This window comes from Protopterus annectens, chromosome 6.part1, assembly GCF_019279795.1.
Source record: "Protopterus annectens isolate FY-2018-M chromosome 6.part1, PAN1.0, whole genome shotgun sequence".
Lineage (NCBI taxonomy): Eukaryota > Metazoa > Chordata > Ceratodontiformes > Protopteridae > Protopterus > Protopterus annectens.
Window position 1 is genome coordinate 364,893,718 of NC_056738.1, and position 27,603 is coordinate 364,921,320.

General features: G+C 45.7%; 1 protein-coding gene across 1 annotated transcript in view; it reads left to right on the top strand.

The window, feature by feature from the left end:
* The window catches only part of CDCA5 (cell division cycle associated 5), a gene marked incomplete in the record, with an annotated part of 643,625 nt that overhangs the window by 306,259 nt on the left and 309,763 nt on the right, over positions 1-27,603 (top strand). The window contains 1 exon segment of the mRNA XM_044075780.1: positions 10,491-10,550. Within this exon segment, the coding sequence (XP_043931715.1) occupies positions 10,491-10,550 (60 nt within the window).

The window sequence follows — 27,603 nt, forward strand, 5'->3', positions numbered from 1 at the left end:
GCTTAAGCAGTTCCTCAGAGGGGCCAAAAACTTAAGCCCACCCAGGAGAGCCCCAACTCCAGCCTGGGACCTTAACTTTGTATTGGAAAAACTCAATCTACCTCCTTTTGAGCCAGCTGCAAGTGCAGAGTTAAAATTCCTTTCTTGGAAAACAGCCTTCCTTTTAGCAATCACTTCAGCAAGAAGGGTGTCTGAATTACAGGCCCTTATGGCAGTGGAGCCTTTCATCATCTTTCATGTGGAAAGGGCGTCCTTCAGGACCAATCCCTCCTTCATGCCCAAGGTAGTATCCAGTGTGTCTCTTAATCAACCCATTCATTTGCCAACCTTCTTTTCTAATCCACAGAGCAAAAGGGAACGGATACTGCACTCCTTAGATGTGCACAGACAACTTGGTTTTTACTTGGACAGGACTAAACCTCAAAGGAAATCTGAACAGCTGCTGGCGGCATTTGCTGCAGGGGCAGAGGGGAAGACCATTTCAAAGCAAACCATTTCTAAATGGATAGGCCATTGCATTCATTTCTGCTATAAGCACCATGGAAAACCTATCCCACAAGGGGATAAGACTACACTCAACCAGGGCTGCATCTTACCTGTACAGCCTTTCTCAGAGGTTTCCCTACCAGGAACATCCTAGAAGCTGCTACCTGGAGTTCTGTACCTACTTTAATCAAGCATTACCATTTGCAAATTTTCTCTAAATCCAGAGCTGGTTTTGCCACTGCAGTCTTGCAGGGCCTTATAGCTGGTCCTAATGCTATCTAACGTCCTCCTCCCGTCCTCCTCCCATCCTTAGCTTTGGGGAATGTACCCAAATGTGATGACTACAACAGTGAAACACGAAGAACATAGTACAGTTGTGTACACTTACAATAAATGTAGATGTTCGAGTGTATTCACTTTTGCAGTGCTGGTTAGCCTCCCTCTAGCCCCGTTTTCTTTTGGCTATACCTCTATTCCCCTTTACTATGCTTAAAAGCTTTTTGGTGGATATGCTTTTTTGTTGGAGGTATAACCTTGCATATATATATTTAATTGCTTCCCATTATTAGGAGGAAGCTTCTACATGATAGAGCAAAATCCCTAATAGGGAAGGCAGCTCTGATTAGTACTAGCAAAAAATTACGATCTCTCATAAAATCCTCCAAGGCCAGCTTCGAGAGAAAAATTGCACAGGACACTAAAGACAATCATAAGGCTTTTTTCAGTTATGTTAGGAACCTGGGATGCAACTCCCAGACTTGTTCTGAGTTGATTCTAAATGACAAAAAATACACTGAACCCACAGACATCGCCAATATCCTGGCAGACAGGTTCAGTGCAAACTTCTCCACCCCCCCCCAAAAGAGCAAGTATCTATCCCGGCAGAGGGCTGCCTCCCAAACATCTCTGATGCTCAGGTGAAGGCTGCCCTCTCCAAAGCAAAAAACACTGCTTCCATGGGACCAGATGACGTCCCGGGTTGCGTCCTACATGAACTCCAAGAAGAACTAACCCCTCAAATAAAACAGCTGTACAATCTTAGCCTCACTACAGGATATGTGCCCACAGAGTGGTGTACAGCAACAGTGGTCCCACTCCACAAAGGTGGAGCCTCTACGGACCCTGGAAACTATCGCCCCATAAGCCTGACTAGCCTAGTCTGCAAGGCTATGGAGAGGATCATCATAGAGCTCACAAACAAAGACATTGGGGATCTACAGACACTAGATCCTACCCAATTCGGCTTTGTCAAAGGCAGATCTTGCCTTTTGAACCTGGTCGACTACTTTGAAACAGTCACCAAAGCCATAGATGAAGGGAAGGTAGTCCACACAGCCTATCTGGACCTAGCAAAGGCATTTGACACAATACCACACTCGGGCATCATAGATAAGCTATCCAACTGAAATATAAACCCCTATGTCACAAGATGGGTCGCAAACTGGCTCAAAGACAGAACCCACAGAGTGAGAGTTGCTGGAGCCATGTCAGACTCGAAACCGGTCACAAGTGGCGTCCCACAAGGTTCTGTCCTGGGACCGCTCTTGTTCGGTATATACTTTTCTGAGGTACAGGCCAACGTGGGAGGACTATGGCTCACCAAGTTCGCAGATGACTGCAAACTGGGTGCCATAATCGACTCTCCAGCTGACACAAACATCCTTCAAAAAGGTCTCACAGGGACGGATAACTGGTGCCAGAGCCATGGTCTAAAGCTAAATGCCAAAAAGTGTATAGTCATACCCTTTGGCAAAAACAATGTGCCCACAAATTACCACATAGGCGGTAACCCATTAAGTACAGAGAAAGTAATTAGGGATCTGGGGACCCAAGTTGATAGTAATCTCTCCTTTGACAACCACATTGCCAAAGTGGTTAGAAAGACCTTCTACATAGCCCACCTCATCAAGAATGGATTCACATCTAGATCAAGAGAGGTAATCGTGCCCCTTTATTCATCCCTCATCAGGCCTATCATAGAATATAATGCCCCTTTTGGGATGTACCTTACCCGACACCTGCAGCAATTAGAAAGACCCCAAAAGTACCTCACCAAGAGGATCAAGGGACTCAAGCAGATGCCATATGCTGCTCAGTTAAAAAAACTCCAGCTCTACTCAGTTGCATACCGCCTACTTCGAGGCGATCTATGCCTGACATATAAAGCTATGTCCAATCCAGAATTAATGGACATGCTCCACCTCAGTAAATCTAAATCCCTTAGAGCCACACGCTCGAGGGACTTGAACCTCAGCACAGAAATAAATAGAACTTGCTGGAGGGACAGATTCATAACCCAGAGGCTCCCTTCGCTCTGGAATAGAATTCCAATTCATGTTAGGCAGAGCACCTCACTGAATCTCTTCAAGAAGAATCTGGAGTGGATTGGGGATCGTAGGTTTGTCCTGGGGATTACTTCCATGTCACTATTAGACAGAGGCGCAGTAAACTAAACCTTAAAAAGGGCACAGTATACTCAAATCAAGGGGTGGCGTAAGCCAAACAAAATCGGGCTAGGCTTGCAATTGCCCCAGGGCAGATAGCCTAGTATGAACCTATTATGGGGGGCACCTGACATCTGGGGCAAGAAAAATTGATGTAATGGCATTGGCTGCATGCTTTATACCCCTGACTACCTGACGTCATGGAAGATGAGACAGCAACAGACTTTGTTAATCAGGCTGACTGAGGGCTACTGCAAGCAGATAACCCAAATGTGATGACTGCAACAATGAATACACTCTAGCATCTACATTTATGGTAAGTGTACACAACTGTACTTTTCTGCACTTTCTGCTTTGCCGGTTGGTTTTTCTTTTTCTTTTTTCTCTTTTTCTGACCTATGGAGGTGGTATTTAGCAGATTCTGGTCTTGAAGAATTCATAATTCCTGGAAGAGCTGTGCATTAGTGTGGCATGACCCTTGAACTCACGTAAATGGTGGTCTGGCGAAAGTTTCAGTTAATTTTTTAGTGTAGCAGATTTAAAGGTGAGACATTATGTAGTTCTATCTCGCCATAATTCTTGCTGGATGGGTTCTGAGCTGATTCTCTGCCTATACTAAAGCTCAAGAGCTTTTACTGGCTCGCGGCTAAGCCCTATCTCATGGTGCATCATGGCAGTTCCCCAGATCTCTCTTGCCGCAAAAGTTTCAAGCCAGTCTCCTTACTAGCTCATTGGCTAAGTAGAAGTTTTTTGATAATCTTTGATATTTATGTCTATATTTCTTCACTTATTCTATCAAAATAGTTGCTGCCCATTACCTTTGTGATTGTAGTAAGTGCTTGCTCCCGTGTCCCACTTTCTTAGGATTGTTTGGCCCAGAAAGCCTTTCCTCTCTGAGTGCTAGTCCTTCTTCCCCTTAAAAAAAAAAAAAAAAAAAAAACTTTTCTTCTCTTCATAGTTTACCTTTGCCTTGTTGTTATTGTTGCATTGTTACATCAGCTTTTTACCAGCAATATGTCCAAAGACAGCGAACATTCAGAACACCTCCCTTCTGGGTTTAAAAATTGTGATAAGTGTTCTCAAAAGATGTCATTGACTGGCAAGTCACACCAGCTGTGTATACGGTCTTGGAGAGGCTCATTTACAAGAACCTTCTGTCATGCCTTCAGTACTAGGGTTCATAATGAGAGAGAGAGAAAACTGATAGACAGGGGTCTTATGACTAGTTCCTTCCAGGAACAGTTGGAACTTGGTCAGACAGCTCCCAAAACTTTGAAAAGAAAATCTCCATCGGTTCCAGCTCCGGAACCATCAAAGAAGTAAAGCGACGGAGCCAAGGAGTTCTGGCTCCGATTCCGCTTCTGTCTTGGTGCCAAGACAACCTTCTATATCGAGACACTCACCGGTTTTGGATCCCATTTTTCCAACCTTGAGATCTTCTATTTTGGAAAGGAGGGGATCTCCTATCTCCACCTGTTCCTCCAGGACACTTTCTGAAGATGATATCGAGCGGGTAGTGGTGAGGCTGCTCTGTGACCCGGCGCTGGCTAAAAAGTTAGCCCTTCCAGACCCAAAGGCTTTGGAGCAGTCACATCTTCTGGTTACTACTCCTCCTCCGACTGCTTCGCTCTCTGAGTCTAACACCTCAGGTCCTTCTGTGCTGGATCCTTCGGTTCCGAGAATTCTTCCGGTTTCCTCGGAACAGATTACTCTGTCCTCATCAGCTCAGTCTGGAGCCGAGGGGTCCAGGAGAGGTATAGTCGACCCCCTCTTTTTCTTCAGAACCGACCCTCCCTCTCGTTGTGTCAGCTCGACTGAGCTCGGTTCCCACATCTGCTTTGGAACCTGGTCCTCCTGCTTGGAGCCGACCTTCCGTTTCCTCAGAGCGGAGGTCTTTTTCGGAGCGGGGTGGTAAGGCCTTCAAAGCAATAGATAAAGCTTTATCCAGTGCCAAAGCCATGCCTTTGGACCCGATGTCCCTCCAGCAGCTAGTAGCAAACTCTTCTCCTTTGCCTGTCCCTCAGCGTAGGGAACCAGAGACTCAAGGAGCCCCCATTAAAGGTGTCCCCTCTTCCGAGATCTCCCCAAATTATCCCACTGGAGAGGTCCCTCGGAAGAGACTTTGTAAGAGGAAGCACATCGACTCACCTGAGTCTGTCACTTCAGACACTGATTTGGATAAGTCAGAAGGGTCCCCAAGGTCCCCCTCTGAGGATGTCTCTTTTGCAGACATCCTTGAAATCCTTAGAGGGGTGATTGGGAGACCTCTAACCTTACTGAGGACGAATCGGTGTACCTTGAGGCCTTTGGTTCTCATCCTTCCACCTTCTGGGTGATACCGTCATATGACCAACTTTTGGGGGTCATATCCCAGAAAGCTTGGACCTCCCCGGACACAGTGGAGCCTGTCCCGAGGAGGCCAAACAAATTTGACCGCTCTGGAAGACATCTTTTCTTTCTAATGGAGTTCCTGTGGATGCTATAGTGGCAACAATGGCCACGAAAAAGGAGTTGTCAGAGACATCTTCAAATATTCATCCTCCTAATAGAGTCTAGATGATGGATAGGTATGGAAAGTGTATCTTCTCTTCAGGGGCATTTACTTTACGATCGCTGAATTACCTGTCCCGTTTTACTAGACTTCTAAGGGATCTCCTGAAGGAGTTTGGAGATGCTCTTCAGGGTTCAGTAGCTTCAGGATCCATGGACAAGGTATCTGTGCAGCTCTCCACCCTTACATCTATCGCTAACTCCTCCGTGAGGCTGATTTCCTATGCAGCTGACTGAGCGAGCAGGGCAGCTGCAGCAGGAATTTCTCTTAGGAGACATTCCTGGATGTATCTATGCAATTTTATGGAATCCTTTGTCTTCCTTTACCAACGTCCCCTTTGATGGTTCAACTCTTTTTGGACTTCAGGTAAAAGAGACTTTGAGCAGGTGCAAGCAGGAAGGGAAAACCTTATCTGCTGTCAGTCCATTTCTCCCTTCCTTCTAGACCCTATCCCAAAGGTCAAGCAGGAAGAAAAATGTGGTTCCGTAAATCCCAAAAATGTTTCCCTGAGGTACAAGGTTACCCCTCCCCTAGAGGCAGAGGGGGAGGATATAATGGAAGACACCGCGCTCGTGGCAGAGGGGGTCCGCAACATCAGGGAGATAGAGATGCTTTCTCTGATCATCCCTTGCATCGCCCCTGAGGGGTTGCCCGACTGTCCGTCTCTGGAGGCAGTCGGAGGTAGTCTTTCACTGTACCCAAGTGCCTGGCTAAAATTTTCCCATGAGGTTACCTTATTCCCTTTGTATCCAATCCCCCGGTAAATCTGTCTTTACCAGATGTGCCATCCATTCAGTTAGACCGTGCAACATCAGAAGTCATCTCATTGCTTCAAAAAGAGAGTCATCCAAGAAGTCTCCACAGAGCAAATAGGATCCGGAACTTATAATTCTTTTTAGTTCCAAAAAAGACAGGGGACTGAGATCAGTTCTAGATCTCAGCAAGCTCAACAAGTCTGTAAAGAAATCGAAGTTCCGTATGATCACTCTGCAGTCATTTTTCCCTTTATCGGGAAAGACAATTGGATGTGCCTCATAGATCTTCAGGACGTGTACTACCATATCAAAATAGGCAGGTGCTCCAGAAGACATCTACGCTTTTGGCTGGGAGCCAGTCCTTTTCAATTCCGAACACTGCCCTTTGGCCTCACAGCCCCCAGAGTGTTCACCAAATGCATGGCAGTGGTAAGTGCTCACCTGAGACGTCAAGGATTCCAGGTGTTTCCGTACCTAGACGACTGGCTCCTTACTGCTACCACCAAGCATCAACTATTCCGAACCAGGGACGAGACTCTATCCTTGTGCGCCAGATTAAGGATTACAATAAATCTAAAAAAAATCCGCCTTATCTCCATCACAGCACATTGTCGTCTTAGGCTCAGACATAGATTCAACTACCATGACAGCAAAACTGATACCAGAAAGGATAGAATCGTTGCACAACCAAATCAGAGTCTTGCTGGAAAGAGACAAAGTACAGGCCAGGATAGTCCTTCAGGTTCTAGGGAGTATGGCTTCCACCATTCTCTTAGTTCCACTAGCCCTTCTGTACACAAGAGTACTTCAGTGGCTATTTGCCCAGTGGTCAATCCAGGATCTCCTCTTGTCTTGCCAAATACTCATGACAAACTCCTGCAAGAAGGATCTAACATGGTGGTTACATACGGTTCAACTTCATCTAGGTTGTCCACTTGCTCCCCCCAACAAAATGCAGTCTTGACCACGGATGCTTCCCAGATTGGGGGGGGGGCATTATCTGGGAATGACAGTCCAAGGTATCTGGCAGGACCCCGAGAACCACTTGCACATAAATGTTCTGGAGATGAGAGCGGTGTTATACACGTTGCAAGCACTTCACAGTTCTCTTCCCACCGGGACAATTGCGATTCAATCAGCCATGTCTGTTGTGTGGTACATAATCAAGGGGGAACCAAATCCTACCCACTATGTCGAGAGGCGCTAAGAGTATGGAAATGGGCGATGGGCACTCAGTGCTTTCTGGTAGCAACGCACATTCCCGGGAAGTCCAATGTGATAGCAGACAAACTGAGTCGAGCAGTTCTGATGCCTCACAAGTGGTCCCTGGATACAGAAGTTGCAGAAGAGATGTTCTGCAAATGGGGGCCAGCCTTGCTGCAACCTATTCACCATGTACATGAACACCAAATGCAGCAACTACTTTGCCCTCATTCCCGATCTGGGGATGTCCACCAGGGATACTCTGGTACACAGTTGGCCTCCGGGACTCCTTTATGCTTTTCCACCCTTTCCTCTCATACCAAAAGTGATTCAGAATGCAAAACTGTTGGAGTACCCTGATCCTCCTTGCTCCTTACTGGCCTCACCAAGTCTGGTTCCCCTTCCTGTGGCCCTATCTCTTGGAGGAACCATGGATTCTGGAACCATCTCCAGACCTCCCGATTCATCACTCAGGACAGTTCCATCCTACCATCCGAACCCTGAAATTGACAGCATGGCTGCTCCAGTTCCAAGAATAGCCAGGTGTATTTCCCTTTCTCCTACAGTCAAACAGATCCTGATTTCTTCACACAAACCTTCCACCAGGAAATTATATTCCAGTAAATGGAAAAGGTTCTCAATTTGGGCATCTAACCAAGGCATAAATCCCTACTCAGCACCCATAGAGTCTATCTTGTCCTTCCTTGCATCTATTTTTCAAGAAGGAGCTGCAGCTGCTACCATTAGAGTTCACTTAGCTGCCATCTCTAATTATCATTTTGGCTACATAGGAAATTCAGTTATGTCCCACTCTTTATGCAAAACCTTTTTGAAAGGAGTCCTCCTCCTCAGACCTCCAATCAGGCAACCACCCGAGTCCTGGGACCTGAACTTAGTTCTCGCATCTTTGATTTCTACACCCTTTGAACTGTCATCTTCATCTGACTTGAAATTGTTGTCTTGGAAGACATTGTTGCTATAACATCTGCTAGAAGAGTTTCAGAATTGCAAGCCCTCACCATTTCACCGCCTTATATTGTTTTCCACAAGGATAGAGTCTCTCTCAGAACTAATCCTTCCTTTCGCCTAAGGTATGTTCAGAACATAATCTAAACACAACTATCGAATTACCAGTATTTTTCCCAAATTACAGTAACCAATCAGAATATAGACTACACCAATTGGCTGTCCACAGAATTTTCCAATTTTATCTGCACAGGACTAAAGATTTTCGAAAATTGGACCAATTGTTTGTTTCCTTCTCAGGCAAAAACTTGCCCATCTCTAAGGTCACCTTGTCTAAATGGCTTTCAGACTGCATCTCATTTGCTTACAAAACTGCTGGGAAACAATTACCTGCTAAAGTAAAAGGCCATTCAACCAGAGCAGTATCAACTTCATATGCCTTTAGATCAAAACTCCCAATTGATGCCATTTGTGCAGCAGCTACTTGGGCAAGACCTCATACCTTTGTTACTCATTACATATTGGGTTTGACCTCCTGGGACAGGAGGACAAAGTATTCTGTTTGTATGTGCATAGTTATTGATAATTTACTTACTACTATGTATGTAGTTACTTTCTTGCAAACAAGATCTGGGGAATTGCCGTGATGCACCATGGGATAGGGGTTGGCCTTGAGCCAGTAAAAGCTCTCAAGCTTTAGTATAGGCCGAGTCGGAGACGAGAATTGGCTCTGAACCCATCCAGCAAGAATGTAGGTGAGATGGACTACAAACATGGAACGTTATGGTAAGTACATAACTTCTTTTTTTTTTTTGTTTGTTTGTTTGAAAGTTCATTGATGAATAACAAGTAGTGTACTTGCATGGATTTTCTAAGTCACAGTAAACACAGTAGCTATTGTCTTTATAATATTTTGTAAACAGCTTACAATATCTCAGCAACCAGTCAAGATACATGCATACTGTCAGCAAAAGTTTATTCGGGCTAGCTGAGCGCTTTCATCTGAAGCTAAGGAGTTTTGTCTGTGTTACATGGTTGTTGGGATATTTAGAAAAATATGAAAATTATATCTATATAAATTAATATCATAAAAACAATAGTTAATATCTATTTACTTGTACTAGACAGATGTCAAATATTAATGCCAGTTGAGTTTGCCATTGTGTAAGCTTTATAGTGAAATCTTTTAAAACCTTGTACATAGTATGGCTTTGGAATTATTGGTGCAAATATGAAATAGCACTATTTGACACCTAGAAGCATCAGTAGGAGTTAACTGCATATGCACCTGGAGGTGTCACTCTGGTGTAATCAGTTAATGTATTCTAATATTTGATTACCAGGAACTGTGATGGTGGTGCTGCGGTAGCGTTGTTGCCTCAGTAAGACGTTCTGTTCAATTCTCAGCTAAAGCGTCTTCTGTGTGGAGACGTGCGTGAATGGGCGTACCTTCGTTGAAGGTTGTGCGTCAGGGCTGGCAACTCGGCACATAAAAATCTACTGCCAATCATTAACGGACGGAGTTCCGCTGTGGCGACCCCTAATCGGGAAAAGCCGAAAGACACAACAACACAACAAGTTTTTTGCTTGAATGTAATACAGACCAAGCTCTGATTTGAGATTGTTAGAAGGAAAGCACGCAAGATTCCAACATTTTGTGATGAGCTACTTTTTTAATTTAAGCTTGTAGGGCTACTGGTGACTGGAGTGAAGACATATCATAACAATTACAAATGAAAGAAAACTAACAAGTATTTAAAAAGATATAAACATTTAATTGGTCTTATTCTGGGTCATTGTCATCTACATTATATTTCTGATATGATAATCCCTATGAGATTTTGGAAAGCACAATACTGGATGGATTGTACATTGTATAGATCTAGGAGCAGCATGTTGCTTATTTTAGTGCCTATCTCTGTAAATGACAAATGCACACAAGCTAAATTTGATGACCAAAGCGGAGTCTGAGAGTAATAACTTGTAGTACTGCTGAGGTAATTGCTTCTGTTGAACTACACTCCACATCTATTTTTAGGTGTCATTTTATGCCTGAAAATGTGTGTTTTGTCTTATTATTCTTAGGTTTCAGCACCTGTTAAGAAATCAATCACACTAAAGAAAATTGTCCCTCGAAAGACTATGGTAAGTAGAACTGTTTGGTCAACTCATTGTTGTAAATTTCTCCAGGTCTCCCCTGAGAAAAGGCTACTAGCATAGTGGGACATAGCTAATCAACAAAGGGTAAATAAAACTTGTTAAATGTTTTGTACAGAGCATTATCGGCTGTGCTTACTAATTGCTAACTTCCTTAATGTGGCAACAAAAACAACTCCACTTGACGCACACAGCTTCTGAAAGTAAGACTTGGATGTGCAACAGAGACCAATTTACAAACACTGGAAATGATACAGCAGTACTGATCTATTGTATTGGAGAGTTTGTGCACACTTAGTTTTGCTGGCATGTACCACATTAGTTTAATCAGCAGATGAAAAAAGTGTCAAGTCCCGAGTGCAAATAAATAAAAACAGGACTGTAATATGTAAGCCAGAAAAGAAAATGTGAAATGGTCAAATGCTGCAAAAAAAAAATACTCTTCTTGAGCTGTGCTTTTGGAAGGATTGGGGTGAGGTTGCAGAATAAGTAAAATTTAGAAACGGAGTTGTGAAGGAGATTTTTCTTTATTTATTGATGGTGAGTTTCTGGAGTACACTTTTTTTTCTCTCTTTATTAGTGCTGTAAATGAGAGAACTGCTACTGGAATTCTTATCAGTGCTAAGAAGCCACAGTGTCAACAGCTATAACTGAACAAATGAAGTGGTTGAAAACTAGGACATCAATATTTTTTTCTTGCAGTTGCAGACTTGCAGCATGGATTATCACAGACTAGAAAGACAACCAACAGGAGATGAATATCCCATGTACATCACCCATGGTTTAGCAACACCTGAAAAGGTTTGCTTATTCAGATTGATCTAGGAAGGATTTGGTGAATGGCTAACCAATAGGATGTACAGATAGCAGCTGTTGTAATGTAGATATTCTAAGAGATCAAAATCGAGGCCTGGTTAAGAGAACTGAAAACATTTTACTTTGTTAATCAGGAAACACAGAAGTAGCGAATAACACTGTTTGATAAAAATCCAATTGGATGAGGAGATTGAGTTGTATAAGGGGCATGTTGTTTCCCTGAAAACGGACACCGGATTAAAATGCCCAGGAAAACTGTCTTTGGTCATGGATTTTCAAAAAGAGCTGTGAAATCTCCCATTGCCATAACATGCCAAATTGGTTATAGCAGGGCTGAGGAAGTTTAGCCTATGTGCTAAACGAAAAGCGCTTAACAATTTTAATAAATTCATTTTCGGATGGATTCATTTGGTACTAGCCTTTTGCTTTTGTTCTTAGGCTTACAGCATGTCTTGGAGCAAGCAAGAGATGAGATGCCTTTGTATATGTCTTCATTCTGGCAGCATCTCAGATTGTCTCCATCTCTGCTCTCTCAAGGAAGTATGTAAGGAGGGACAATGTGCTGCATGTTTGTCAAACAGAAGGCCTGCCTGAGAGAACGGGTGCCTTTAGTGGAAGAGAGCTGGTCTGGAAACTTTGACATCAGATGTTGTCCAACTCATTCCATTAACCTGAGGGACTTGTTTCCGACCCTCTGAACCGACTGGCCACCTTCACATGGCTCGAGAATCCAAGCGTGAGCTCTTCCTACCTACCCACAGTGCCCCCCACACTACCTCAGATCTCATTTGCTGCTTTTGATTTTAGCAACGAGCTCAGCTTGAGCTTCTCCTTAGCAGTGTTTTGGTGATTTTTTTTCCTTGTGTCTTCTTTATCTATCTAGCACTGTGGTTTTCTGTTTGTTAGGGTTTTCTAGTTTAAAAAGAGTTTCTTCTTCTTTGTTTTCTATTTGGTGCCCTTTCTTCCTTTGCTTCCTTTTTTCTGTCCCTGTGGCTGATCAGAAGCCTTTAGGGTTCAAAAAATGCACTTTCTGTGGGCGGAAGATTTCTTTGTGATGCCCACGGGGATTGCGGCCATTCTTTGGGGCCTGTCCACTTGGAAGCCCCTTGTGATATATACAGTGCTTTTCACCCCCGGTCTGTGTGTGATAGGAGAAGCAAGCTCATTTTAAAGGTCACTATGGGGCTGAGTGACATCCCCCTGGCGTCAGCTCCAGCTGTGTCAGAGCCAGAGTCTTCTCTGCCGGTGCTTCGTGGAAGATCTCCAACCCCATTACCTGCAGAGATCTCCTCAACCTCCATCCTCTGCTTCATCTAGGTCTGCCCGAAGCCTGTTCTCTAAGGATGTGGGTAAGTTCATGAGGCAGTTCCTAGACACAGATCCAAGTGGGACTTGTGTCTGCCCCATCCGCTTCCAGATCTTTGAGAATATCCCCGTTCCAACCTTTAGCTCCTTCTCCAATTCACCCTTCGGTTTTGGAGTCTGTTACGTTGGGTCCCGGTGCCGGGGTGTCGGAGCCAATAGAAATTTCTTCACCTCCTATATTCTCCCTCGATATGCTCTGTTTTGGCTCCAAGTGTGCCTCTAAGCCGTAGCTTTGAGGTTTGTTCCAGGGGGTAGACTTTGACTCAGATCTCTGGGCCATCTCTTCCCCTGAGGGCCTCTGTGTTTGACCGCTCGGCTGCGACTCCCCTCTCTAAGCGGGAGGTTCTGCCCCAGTGAGACACCTCCAGATAGTCTGGAGTCTTTCCACATTTGAGGTGATGGAGAGGATCGTCTCTGTTCCGCAGAGACCCTCAGTACCTACCACAACAGAACCTCCCCTATCCCACTGTGGAACTGTGCCGGAGACCTCCGCGCTGCCACGTGGACAGCTGGTCCCAGAAAGCCTCTACAGTATTCCCTCAGTGGATCCCCAGGCTTAATCAGATACTTCCCTAGAACGCCCTCTATAGGAGGTTCCTCAGAAGAGACTGTGTAAGGAGGCACGTGGATTCCCCTACAAAACTCCTTACCACAGATACAGATGTTAAGGAAGGTGAGGGTCTCCCATAACTCCACCCGAAGAAGTCTCCTTTGGAGGCATCCTTGAAATCCTTCAGAAGGGTGGATGGTCCTCCCAAACCCCTTCCCTGGAGGAGTCTGTGTTAGAAGCTTCCAGAGCCAGCTCATCTATCACCTCGGTCCCCACCCCAGCTGACCTGTTCCAGCTAACCCATGCCCAAGCATGCTGTTAAAATTTTGAGCCCCATCCATGCTGATAAAATTTTGTGTCCCAGCCGACAAACAGTTTTGGACCAAAGGAATCCCAGTAGATGCCTTGGCTGTAGTGGCAGGCACCAAGAAGGAGCACTCTCAGGAAAGCTTCTCTGTCTACCCCCCAAACGGAGAATCCTGGGCTCTGGACACATTGATAAGAGGGTCTGCGCCGCCTCCTTTTTTGCTGTTGAGCGTTTAACTACACCTCTCATTTTTACCCTGCTACAAAGGGACTTAGTTAAGGAACTTTCTAGCTCGGTCCTGGGGTTGGTCCATACCTTCCGAGGAGCGGGAGTCTGTTTCCTCTAGGTTGGCCACCCTATATTCCCTTGCTAATGCGTCCATGAGGCTAATCTCTCACGCTGAGGAGGGTACCTCACAGGCGGCCGGTTTAAGCATTGCCATTAGGCATCATGCTTGGATGAGGCTGTATGATTTTGCAGAGTCTTTCAAGCAGTCCCTTCATTAATGCCCCTTTGATGGCTCCACCTTGTTTGAACCTATGGTACCTGACACCTTGAGCCAGAGAGAGAGAGAGACTGTAAGACCCTGTGTCGTCGGGATCTGTTTTTCTACTACGTAACGAATCTTTTCTAGCAACCAGTGAGGCAGTAAGATGTGGTTTTGGAAGTGTCAGGGCCCTTTCCAGGGCACTCTGACACCCCCCCCCCCCCAAGCAGGTCTTGCAAAATCAAGGATCATGGGATCCTGCTCCAGACAAGTCCTTCATGTAGACCTGAAGGGTTGCCTGACTGGCGTCCTCTGGAGGCAGTCAGGGGATGTTTTTCCTTGCACCCAGAAGCCTGGGAGACCATCACTCAAGACAAATGGGTGCTAAGGATCATATCCAGAGGATACTCCATTCCCTTTTCTGACATTCCCGAGCAGAAATTTCACCACCTCTATGCTTCCCCCAGTCAGATGGAAAACGCAGACCTGGAAATAAGTAAGTTGCTACAAAAAAGAAGTTATCCAAGATGGTCCCCTTCGATCAGATCGAATTGGGCATTTACTGCAGATTCATTTTAGTACCCAAAAAGACAGGGGATCTCTGGCTGATATTGGATCTCACCTACCTGAACAAGTCAGTGAAACGCACCAAGTTCAGTATGGTCATGGTTCAGTCTATCTTGCTTGTCCTGAAGATGGGCAATTTGGATGTGATCTATAGACCTCAAGGATGCATACTACCATATCAAGATAGACAGATGCTTCAGGTCCTTTCTACGTTTCAGGCTGGGAATCTATCACTACCAGTTTCGGGCACTTCCATTTGGGCTCACCACAGCCCCCTAGGTGTTCAAATGTCTAGCAGTAGTAGCAGCTCATCTCCAACTGCAGGGGTATCAGATATTTCCATATCTGGGTCACTGGCTCCTAAGTGCCCCAACCAGGCATCTTCTTCAGGCCCGGGATTACTTCCTCAACCTAGTTTCCAACCTGGGCATTACTATAAATTGGCAAAAGTCTCACTTGGATCTGGTTGAGACCGTAGAGTTTATAGGGGCACGTCTAGACAACGGTGGCTCAAGTATACCTTACACAGGACAGGGTGCTAAATCTGAGGTGACATGTTAACCAAATCTTAACTGCTCCGACACCTCCGGCTTCTCTGGTTCTCTGGGTTTGGACTCCATAGAAGCAACCACAATCCTTTTACCGATGGCTTGTTTTCATATGTGCATTTTACAGTGGACCCTAGCAGTTTGGTGGTCCCTTCTCAGAAATCCCTTGAATTTCCCCATAAAACTATCTTGTGTGTGCATGGAGTCTCTTTGGCGGATTCAGTCACCAGAGTTGACTCTAGGACAACTTTTTGTTCTCCCTTCCCCTACCTCCACATTGACTACTGATTCCTCCCTTGGCAGGGGACATTGTGTGGTTCGGACAGGCCAAGGCACGTGGATACCCCCCCCCCCCCCAAGAGACCAAGTTGCATATCAATATCCTTGAGATGAGAGCTGTTCTTCTAGTGTTGCAAGAACTAGACAGCTTTCTCCCTGTGGGGACTATTGCGATCCAAACAGACATGTCTGTGATTTGGTACCTCCAACAAGCAGGGGAGAGACCAGGTCTTACCCTGTTTGTCGAGAAGCGATGAGGGTTTGGCAGTGGGCGATGTCTTCCAACTACTTTGTAATGCCAACGCACATTTAGAGGTAGCCGACAGACTCGGCAGAGTTCTGCTGATGCCTCACAAGTGGTCTCTGAACAAATCTGTGACAGACAATCTTCCAGAAATGGGGATGTAATGGGATCCTATCTCGCCTACATTCACAACAGATGGGTTCGGAGCCGATCCATCGGCTCCGACTCGGCAACTAATACACTAGCACGAAGTCTCTCATTGGCTGGGCTACTCCCTATCCCAGGATGCACTACACCTGCTTCTCCAGATCTCGTTTGCTGCTTAACAAGCTGGACGTGGTCTCGACTTGGCTGGAGCTAAGTGGTTCTTTTTACCTTATTGGTCCTTGACCTAGGGAATTTTTGTCCATATTAACCAAACAGCTGTTTTAACAGCTATTTATTACTAGTTCTTATTGTGTTTTTGTTGAGTGCTTGTGTCTAAAAAAATTTAATTTGTTCAGTCGGGCAAGGCCCGTTTAAGTTAGAGGGCCTTTGCCCTACCTTTTGAGTGATTTTAGTTTTTATTGACCTTTGGTTAGTTGTTTTTTGGGCAAAGCCCGTTTAAATTAGAGGGCTTTGGGCCGTTTAACTTTTCAATTTGTTGTGAGGTAAACTTTCACCAGTACTCGCGCCAGTGTGTCTCGCGCTTTTCAGTTGGCGCAATTTGTGTGTAGTGCTATACTTGTTGTGTAGAGTAGTATTTCCTTAGAGTTGTACTTGTTGTAGCCTGTATCATGTCTAAGGAACAAAAGTCAGGTTTTAAAAAATGCACTCGGTGCAAATATAAAATGTCCATTACAGACAGTCATTCAGTATGTGTTTATTGTTTGGGTCCGAAACATCTGCAAGAGACTTGTAGCGTCTGTCATGCGTTCTCATCTAGAGTTCTTCAAGAACGCAAGAACAAATTAATATTGAAAGGGCTTATCAAGCCTTCTTTTGAGGAAGCCTTAGATCTACCTGTTGCTTCCAAAAAGAAAAGATCGTCGGCTCCGACAAGTCCGTCGGAGCCGACTTCTAAAAGACAAAATTGACCTCTTCTTCCTCGGCTCCACTGACTTGGGGCCGAGGGTGAAGGTCTGCCTCGATACCTCCTACCTCGGCTCCATTGTCTTGGAGCCGCAAGTTGGAGTATCGAGAGGTGAATCACCTCCATCGGTTCCAATGGCTTCGAGCCGGTGGAAGTGTGCAGCTCAGACTCTTCCCCTTGGCTCGAGAAGGCTCCTTCGGTGCAGACGGTGGTCCATGCTGTGGTGGAGTCGGCGCCGATAACATTGGAGCCGTTTGAGCCGGTCCCCTTCTCTCGGGCCGAGAGGAAAGTCTTCTCGATTGTCTACCTCCTCTAAATCATCGAGACTTTCAGATTCGGACCTGGATAGGGTTTTACAGAGGCTATTCCAATCTCCAGTGTTTACTAAATTGGTCTCAGCTCCAGCACAGTTAGCTTGAGCCGATCCCCCCACCAACACATTCGATTCCTCCTCCAACCTCCTCGGAGCCGTTGGAGTTGGTGGTGGTGGAGCAAAGCGGAGCCATACGGTCGGAGCAGAGACCCCTTTGAGGTCTCTCGGTTCCGACTGTGCTTCCTACCCTGTCCTCCGGTTCAGGGTTTGGCACTGCGACCTCTTCAGCCGGGCCGAGGGAATACTTTGGGATTGGGTGCTTGTGCCTAGTCTTCCTCTCGGAGCATCGGCTGCTGGAATTCCCAGTGCCATCGTGGCCTCTAGACCAGTGACCTCCTTGGATTCTGGAGGTCCGGCCTTTGAGGCCATGAGGAGCGCGCTGGCCATGCCTTTGCCGGTTCAGCAAGATTCTACCTCACCGTCCCTAGATTTGGAGACTGGTGCCTCTGTTGTGTTGCAGCCCCCCCGGCAGCGGGGCCCCAGGGCCTGAGGATACCCCCATCGGGGGTTCCCTTCTTCCGGGTGGTCCGTCCGAAACTGCTTCGGACGAACCCCCATGGAAGAAATTGTGTAAGAGGAAGCACGTAGACTCCCAAGATGAGTCTATTACATCGGATACTGACCTCGACGCAGACGGGTCTCCAAACTCATCTTCGGATGATATCTCCTTCTCAGATATCTTGGAGATTCTGAGACAGAGAAGTGACTGGCAAGCCAAAACCCCTTCAGCTGAGGAGTCAGTCTTCCTCAAGGCCTTTGGGGCCCAGCCTTCCGCCTCCTGGGTGTCTCCGCCCTTCGATGAACTCCTTGATTTGGTTTCTCGAAGGTGGGAATACCCTGATTCTGTGGAACCGGTGCCTGCGAGGCCCAATAAATTTTGTCAGCCCCCAGAAGGAGTTTCTCACAAAGGGTGTGCCTGTAGATGCTTTGGTGGTGGCTTCTGCCACACAGCAGGACGTGGCAGAGGCTTCGGCGTCTATTCATCCTCCTAATAAGGATTCTAGGAGTATGGATAGGTGCGGAAGCGTACCCTGTCTTCAGCGGCCTTTGCCTTACGGTCGCTAAACTACTTATGTCATTTTACGAGGCTCCAAAGGGATCTTCTCAAAGAGCTAAATGACTCTCTTGTTGGGAGCCTACCTGAGGCTGGCCCCGACTGTTGGCGCACAGATGACTACACTCTTTTCTATTGTTAACTCGTCCATGAGGCTCATTTCATATGCGGCTGAAGGCGAGTAGAGCTGAGGAACAGGCGTTGCCCTCAGGAGACAAGCCTGGTTACGCTTGTGTTCGCTCTGGAGGCCTTCAAGTCTTCCTTCACGGCCCTTTGATGGGTCATCTTTGTTTGGACCCAAGGTGAAGGACACACTAACTCAGTGCGAAGCAGGAGGGCAAGACTTTGACTGCCGTTGGGGCCCGATTTTCCGCTCCTTCTAGGCCTTACCCCAAGGCCGGGAGAGGAGGGAAAATGTGGTTTAGAAAATCTCAGAAGTCTTTCCCTACTCCACCCAGTGATTCCCCCTCCAGAGGCGGGGGGGGGCAGGATTTTGGAAGACGCCGCCCCAGAGGTGGCAGAGGCCCCCGTAACTCTGGAGACCGCGATTCCTTTTGTGGTTCTTCATACAACCAGCGTTCCTGAGTTGTTGCCCGACTGTGCAACTCCGGAGCCAGTCGGGGGTCGCTTTGCGGCGCACCCACAAGCTTGGGAATCCATAACAAGCGATCAGTGGGTGCTTCGCATTATTACCGGAGGTTATATCATGCCCTTCAACAAACCCCCTTTCTTTAAGGAAATCCCGGACGTACCACCCAGTCAGCGGGATCAGGCAGCATTAGAGGTTTCAAAGCTGCTAGAAAAGAGCCATCCAGCCTGTCCCCATCGACCAGATCGGATCAGGAACTTACTCAAAATTATTTTTGGTACCAAAAGACAGGGGACTTCAGGCCAATTTTGGACCTCAGTTCATTGAATCGTTTAGTAAAGAAGTCCAAATTCGAATGGTCACTCTTCAATCTATTCTTCCTTTGCTGGAAAAGATGCATGGATGTGCTCCATAGATCTCCAGGACGCTTACTATCACATTCCCATAGATCAAGAGTCCAGGAGACATTTACGCTTCCGCCTCGAGTCAGTCATTTCCAATTCCGAGCACTGCCCTTTGGTCTCACCACAGCCCCCAGGGTGTTCACCAAGTGTCTGGCAGTGGTAACTGCTCACCTGAGAAGTCTGGGATTCCAGGTGTTTCCTTATCTAGGCGACTGGCTCCTTACTGCCACCTCCGAGCATCTACTACTCCAAGCGCTCAGAGCCACGTTCACCTTGGGCCGTTTCTTGGGGATCACGTTCAATTTGCAAAAATCTGTACTACAGCCATCTCAGCGTATTACTTTCATAGGCGCAGACTTAGACACAAAAAGAATGCGCCTTTTACCGGCAGCAAGAATTCAGGTCTTACAAGATCAAGTCAAATCCTGTCTCCCCTACAAAGAGCCCGGCCCATCGGATCCTACAACTGTTGGGCTCGATGGCGTCGAACATACTTTTAGTTCCCTTGGCCAGACTTCACATGCGAATTTTACAATGGCTACTGTCGGTTCAATGGTCTTATCAGGAACTTCCCTTGAACCACTTAATCATAATCACGGAAAGTTGCCGTCGAGATCTGCATTGGTGGCTTCTCCAATCAAATCTCGACCAGGCGACCCTTTATACCTCAACGTCCGTTGCCACTGTGACTACGGACGCCTCCCAGGTAGGGTGGAGGGTCATTACCTGGACAGGTCGGTCCAAGGCACATGGCAGATCCAGGAAACGCATTTGCATATCAATGTCCTGGAGATGAGAGCGGTACTATTCGTACTCCAAGCTCTCCATCACGCTCTCCCACAGGGCCCGATTACTATCCTATCCGACAACATGTCGGTGGTGTGGTACATAAACAAGCAAGGTGGAACCAGGTCTTACCCACTATGCAGAGAAGCCATGAGACTTTGGCACTGGGCGGTAGCTACCAACCGCTTTCTAATGGCAACGCACATACCGGGGAAGTCCAATGTGATTGCGGACAGATTAAGCAGGACCATTCTTTTACCCCACGAGTGGTCCCTCAACCAGGGTATAGCTGCGAAAATCTTCGACAGATGGGGTCTTCCTTGCTGCGACCTGTTTGCCAGCCCTCACAATGCGAAATGCAGAGAGTTCTTCACACTGTTTCCTTCTCAGGGACAGATTCCCAGGGACGCTCTGACTCACATTTGGCCCCCCGGTCTTCTCTACACCTTCCCTCCGTTCCCCCTCCTACCGAGGGTGATACAGAAGGCCATTTACATGGAGAGCGAGATGATTTTGATTGCCCCGCACTGGCCTCGTCAAGTTTGGTTTCCTTTCCTACAGAGGCATGCGATAGAAGGTCCATGGTTTCTGGATCCGGTGCCAGACCTGTTGACTCATCAGTCAGGACGGCTTCATCCGTCTCTCAGGTCCCTGAAGTTGGCAGCATGGTTACTCCACTTCCATCCTTAGTCCGAGACGATGCTCTTTCGCCGGACGTGGTCCACATACTGTCTTCTTCTCATAAACCTTCCACCATCAAACTTTATTCCAGTAAATGGAAAAGGTTTGCCTTCTGGGCTCAAGAACCGGGTATAGATCCTCTCACTGCACCAGTATCGGAGGTTCTGAATTTTCTGGCCTCCCTTTTTCAGTCGGGCTCTTCAGTTTCTACCATTAAGGTTCAGTTAGCAGCGATCTCTAATTTTCATGCTTCTTTTGAACCTTCATTGATGTCTCACAAACTTTGTAAGGCTTTCCTTAAAGGGGCTTGGCTCCTTAGGCCTCCTTTATCTCATCCTGTTCCCCCTTGGGATTTGAATATGGTTCTTGCTGCCCTAACTGCCCGTCCTTTCGAACCAGCTGCTACTTGTGATTTAAAATTTCTGTCTTGGAAAACGACCTTTTTAGTAGCCATAACATCTGCTAGGCGAGTTTCAGAACTTCAAGCTCTTTGTTCTGATCCTCCCTATTTGATTTTTCACAAGCATAGAGTTTCATTGAAATTAAACCCTGCATTTATACCAAAAGTGGCCTCCTCTTTCTGTATTCAACAAACTATAGAACTCCCTGTCTTTTTCCCAGAATTCTCTAATAACGCAGAATATAATTTGCATCAATTGGACGTACATAGACAACTGCGTTTTTATTTGAATAGAACCGCTCAAACGCGGAAATCAAATCAATTGTTTGTTTCCTTTGCAGCGAACAAATTGGGTCAACCAGTAACAAAAACCTCCATATCTAAATGGATTAAAGATTGTATCATTTTTATTTATTCACAGGCTAACAAAGACCTTCTCTTTCCAGTCAAGGCTCATTCTACCAGAGCAATGGGTACTTCCGTAGCTTTTCACTCCAAGTTATCAATAGATGATATTTGTGCTGCGGCAACCTGGACTTCTCCGCACACTTTCATTTCTCATTACAAATTGGATGTGGTTTCTCGAGGCAGAGCTTCCTTTGGTTCCACAGTTCTCAGGAGTGTGTTCCAATGAGCCACCCGGGATGTAGGTGCTAGGGACGCTGTCCCATCTGTTGTGAATGTAGGCGAGATAGGATCCCATTACATCTTTTAGTTATGTACTTACCATAACTTCGGATGTATGGGATCCATCTCCCCTACATTCATAAGTACCCACCCTCCTTGCCCCTTCCATTCGGATTTAGAGGAGCTGTAGTCTCTTTTTTCTTGGAGATCTTTCTTGAAGAACTTTAGTTGGTTATAGTGACTACTAATTTTTCTGTGTTTGCATGGATGTATGAAAGCGAACAAACAAGATCTGGGGAAGCAGGTGTAGTGCATCCTGGGATAGGGAGTAGCCCAGCCAATGAGAGACTTCGTGCTAGTGTATTAGTTGCCGAGTCGGAGCCGATGGATCGGCTCCGAACCCATCTGTTGTGAATGTAGGCGAGATGGATCCCATACATCCGAAGTTATGGTAAGTACATAACTAAAAGTTATCTTTGCTGCAACCACTTTGCATCCCCTCTCAACAACAAATGCAGCAAGTTTTTTTGCCTTGATCCCTCCTCAGGGACAGCCCCCAGGACACTCTGGTTTATGCTTGGCCCTCTGGTCTACTATATGCTTTTCTCCCCTCTTCTCTTAATTCCCAAGTTCCTTCAGAAAGCTTTCAAGCTGCGAAGCAAAGTGATCCTTATTGTTCCCTTTTGGCCTTGAGAAACTGATTCATCTTTCTTTGGTCTTATCTGGTTTGCCCCCAGTGAGGTTATTTCCCAGCCCAGATCTATTGTCTCATCTGTCAGGGCATCCACATCCCAATCTTCAGGCCCTGAAAATTAACCAAATGGTTTCCCCACTTCCACTGATGGCTAGATCTCTTAGGCTGATTTCTTCAGTCTGAGACATTTTGATTTTTCCCACATAGAGCTTCCACTCGCAAGATTTACTAAGTTAAGTTGAAAAGATTCTCCCTTTGGGTAGAGCAGAATCAGATAAGTCCCTTTCACAGTCCAAGTGTCAGCACTAGACTTTCTAGCCTTTCTTTTCAAGGAAAGTGTTAGTAATTTTACAATCAACAATCAAGGTACAGCTTGCTGCCATTTCCAACTTCCATGTTGGCTTTGATTCAGCATCTTTGGCCTCTTCTAAGTTATGCAAGTCTTTTCTTGTGGCCACCTTTTTGCTGCAACCTCCAGTCAAGGATCCTACACCCCCATGTGATCTTAATATGATTTTGCAGGCTTTGGTCCATCCTCCCTTTGAACCTTCACCTACCTTAGATCTAACATTTCTTTCCTGGAAAACTCTCTTCCTAGTAGCTACTACCTTGACCAGGAGGGTGTCTTGAGCTGCAGGCTCTTTCCTCCAAGTTTCCATACTTGTTTTTCATAAGGACAGGGTTTTCCTACATATAACGGTCCTTTTTTATCCATAGTGGCTAAGGAAAGAAACCTCAATTGATCTTCCAGTTTTTCTTTCTTCAATTTCGGAATAAAGGAGAATGAGCATTACACATGTTTGATGTGCATAGGCAACTTCACTTTTATATCCATTGCACGTTCTGAAGGAGTTAGTTCTATCAGCTATTCGTTTCTTTTTCGAATGCCAAATCTTTAGCCAAATGATTGAAAGATTGCATTTTGTTTATCTGTTCTTCCAAAGGCATTCCTTACCAGGCCCATTAAGGGGGCATTCTACAAGCTCCATGGCCACTTTTCAAGCCATTTGGTTCAGAGTTTTGATTGAGGAGATTTGTGCTGCTGCTGCCTGTTTCAAACCCTCATATCTTTGCCAATTGGATTTGGTATCCAGGAGTAGAAGTGCGTTTGGTTCTGCTGTACTCCGGAATATCCTTCCTTAATGGTCACCCTTTATTATGGAAGCTGGGGACTCTGTCCCTCAGGTTAATGGAATGAAGTTGGACAACACAGAACGTTATGGTAAGAACATAACTTCTTTATTCTTTAGGCCAGGAAGTACAAAGCAGTGCCACAACTGCACTTCTGGTCGATTAGAGAGAGGGAGTTAATGAAGAAACACAATGTTTCTAAAAATGGGCACTGGGACAAAATGTTTAGAAAAACAGCTTTGGTTGTGGAGGTATATGAAATAGATTTTAATAACAGTGGCGGCTTTATCCACTGCTATAACGTCTTGTGTTCTGGGCTGATGGATTTTTCTTTGCTGACATGCTTGCAGCATGTCTTCTCCTTTGGTGATGTTTTGCTGTGAATAAACATAGCACAAGTGGATGGCTTACAACTCGGAGAATGACTACACATGGACGTGTATTTTGGGAGTGAAACACTCACGTTTGAGAATCGTTATAGTGAGCTGGAAGGGAAAAGTTTTGATGTTTCCCATTTTTGAGTAGACAGTACTTCTTTTTCCCAGAATGGTGTGTGTTGTACAAGTTCAGAGTTTTTACTATGGAAATTGGCCATTAGGTGCGTCTTGCCTGAAAGGTCACCCCATCACTTGATGAGGTTGTATCCATCTTTGAAAATAAATGTACAAATATTTCTGATCACTTTAACAAATTGTGATTCCTCAGAGCTGTGGGAGGACGAAATGAGTACATAAGATAGGAAAGCTCAGTATTTTCCTTTCACCATCAGAATTTGAGATCTAATTCTATAAGTTCTGATGCCACAAAATATGATGCCACAAAATATGAACTGAAGTGAATTCTGAAACTGTCTTAAGTATTTTTGCAGTAGATCAAGCCACCCTGCACTTGTCCCTAATGCAACTGTCTACAAGATATTGCCATCCCTTCTACCTGTACATTTAATTTCAAGATGACTGTACGTCAGTGTAGGGGGAATATTCAGAGATCTCACATCCTTTGATAACGGTATATATTCTACATTCACCTCTGCCATGGTGTACACTCTGCATTCATGCATGCATTCCTGATGCTCAAACGATCACCGTTGCAGTCCCAGAAGTTTCAAAAAGCACTAGCTGAAGATCAGTTTATCAGCCTTCTGTGGTAAAAGGTAAAAAGAAATGTTCATCATATAGATGACTGCTGCAGTAACCTTAGCAGTATGGGTTATATCCTGCTCAGAATACAACAGCCGGCCAGCTTCCAAAGCTTCAGAGCACCTTCCAAACTGTCAGGGAGCAAAAACTGAGCTGACTAAAAGACAATTTTGGTTGCAAAGCCCTTCAGAGCTTTACTGCCTCATAAGAATACACTCTTCTGAGGCTTTTGAGCTTTACTTTGCTGGGCAGATAAGTTGTCTTTGGGTTGGGGCTTCCATTTCCTTAATTTTGTTGATGTTTTAAAACTTTCCTGTTCAGGAAAGTTCTCTTAAAGCTAAAGAGTGTTGTGTTTTAATGGACTGTCTTGAGACTGTAACGTACTTTTAAATGTGGCGCTCATTTTTTTTGTCCAGTTTAGAAGTGGTGTAAAGTAATTGGAACATTTTTTTTTCTGTGGATAAATTGTTTATTTTACTTTTGTGGAGCTTCCGTGGTATTTTTTTTTAAAGTGTTTTTTTTTTCTCTGTCAAAACAGCTACTTTTGTGGACTGGCAGTGTTTATTGGAAATTGCTGCTTATCCTCTACTGGAGGGGAGGCACCATTTTCAGCTTGAACATGGAATAGACCATCAGTCCTACTGTTGGTCCTTCTTCCAGACAGAGAAAAAAAATCAAGCAAACCGTCTTTGCCACCCCAACAGACTAGCAATTTGCCTCAGTTGTGGTCAGGAGACTCTGCCCTGGCCATTTGTTGTACTTCAGACCTCTCCTCTTTTACCATGGATCCTTCAGGTGCAGCACCTACAGCCACTGTGGACAGGGGTTACTCAAGTCCCCCTGCAGCTGTTGAGGTCCCCTCAGTGGGAAAGGGAGAGCCACTCTTGTTAGCCTTGGGAGAGAGAACAGGGAAGTTTTCACTGTTGTGTTAGAATTGAGTACCTATCCCTGGGGAAGCAGCTACTGCCATTAGTAACATAATTGTCCCCATTTTTCCTGCCAAAAAGAAACGGAAAATCAAGCATGTATCTATTCCTCCTCAATTTCCTTTGGATAGGAGTAGTGTATTGGGTCTGGCTTGGTGTTTAATTCAGGCTATTGAAACGCCTTGTAAAGTAGTTTCTGGTAAAAGACAGAGGAATTTATTTTTTTCTAAGAGAGTTTAAATTTATTGAATTGGGACAGGAATATGTAGGGACAGATGCATTTTCTCTCTGATTCAGACTCTGAGGAGAGCTTAGTTTATGATTCTCTCTATAGGGTTTCTCTTTTTCTGAGGCTATTGCTAGAATGTGCCAGTGTTTTCAGTGGTAAAATATTGAGGTTTCTCAGTCCCTCAAAGTACTGTGCTACAGGAAGATTTTCCAGAACCTATTTCCCATTCTTCCTGGTCTGTCTGCTTTAGAGGATATGTGCATTGCTGCCGGCAACATTCCTGAGAGCTAGTCAGCTACCCCAAAGAAGGCAGAATGTATACAATTCCCAGTCTTTAAAATTTGTGTACACTATTCCCAAACTTGACAAAACCACTATAGATTTAGTTGATCCCATTGCCTACCAAGCACTTAGTCAATTATATCCTACTCTTTTTGATAAAGATGGGAAAATTGATAGGAATGGAAAAGGTATATACTTGCACAACTTTGATTTTCAGACCTTTGAATTGTCAGGCTCATAAGTTTGTTATAAGAAATTGTGAAAGTATTTGGAATGTTTTAATTAAAAATGTGAAGTTTTCATTTGGTCTTCAACCTGTGGGACCCGGATCCGGTACAGATCTGACTCGGCTGCATACTTCAGCATAGAATCCAAGCTCCTCCCCTACCCATAATGCCCCTGTCTCCGTCCTCCCCCCCCAGATCTTATTTGCTGCTCGTGAGAGATGGTAGCACTGGGCTAGAGCTCCAAGTGTCCGTTGTGTGAGTTGGCCTTTCCTGATAGAAATCTCTGACTTTCTCTTCTGTAGCTTCTATCAACACCTTTCCCTCCCCTGTCCCTGTGCACTAGTTTTCCAAACCTTTTCTCTCTTCTATTTCCTTTCCACCTTTCTTGTGTTTGTGTGTTTGAGTGCTCCTTCCTGTAGCTATGGCAGAGCCCTTCAAGCCAGGCTTCAGAAAGTGTGATGAGTGCGGCCACAAGTTGCCCCCCTCTGATGGCCATACTGTGTAATGTGTTTGAGTGTCCCAACACCTTGAGATCTCCTGTTCGATCTGCACAGGTTTCAATCCCTGCATCTTGATCGACAGGAGGAATAGGCTAGTTTTTAAGGGCCTCCTTCCCTCAGAGGCTGCTTCTCCTATCTCTTCCTCTGCCCTGGCTTCTGGGACTCAACTTCCCACTAAGAAGTTTGGGGACTGGGAGAAGTCTTTCTTGAAGGACTGGGATAAGCCCAGGAAGCAGTTCCCTGACCACTCGTTTATGGTTGAGCCCCCGGCCAAATCTCAGCCGGATCTGACCCGAGGTTCTCCTTGAAACCCTGGTCACTTTGCTTTTCTCCGGAGCCAGAGAGTTCATGGGTCCAGTCCAGTCCGCTCCTCTCTGCCTCCCCTCGGCATCACTGCAGGCCCGGGTCAGTGGCTTCTTCTATCCGATCTTCCTGCAGTCTTTTTGAAGCCGAGGTGGACAGGATGATTAAGTTTATTCAGACACAGATTCAGATGGGAGTCTTTGCCTGCTTCTTACCCCTCAGGAGCTGGGAGCATGCAGTCCCGCCTTCCTTCCAATTGCTCCTTCTCCAATCTGACCTCCGGTTTGGGTCATCGGGTCCAAGGTCCCCCAGTGTGAAGGGGTCATCGCCAGTGGTTCCAGGTACCTCGATGCCAACCACTTCCCTGAGTGGCTCTGTTCTGACCTTGTCAGAGCCTTCCGACTCTAGGAGCCATATTCTCGGTGTCTGATCAGAGGGGATAGCGTTGGGTTTGAGGTTTT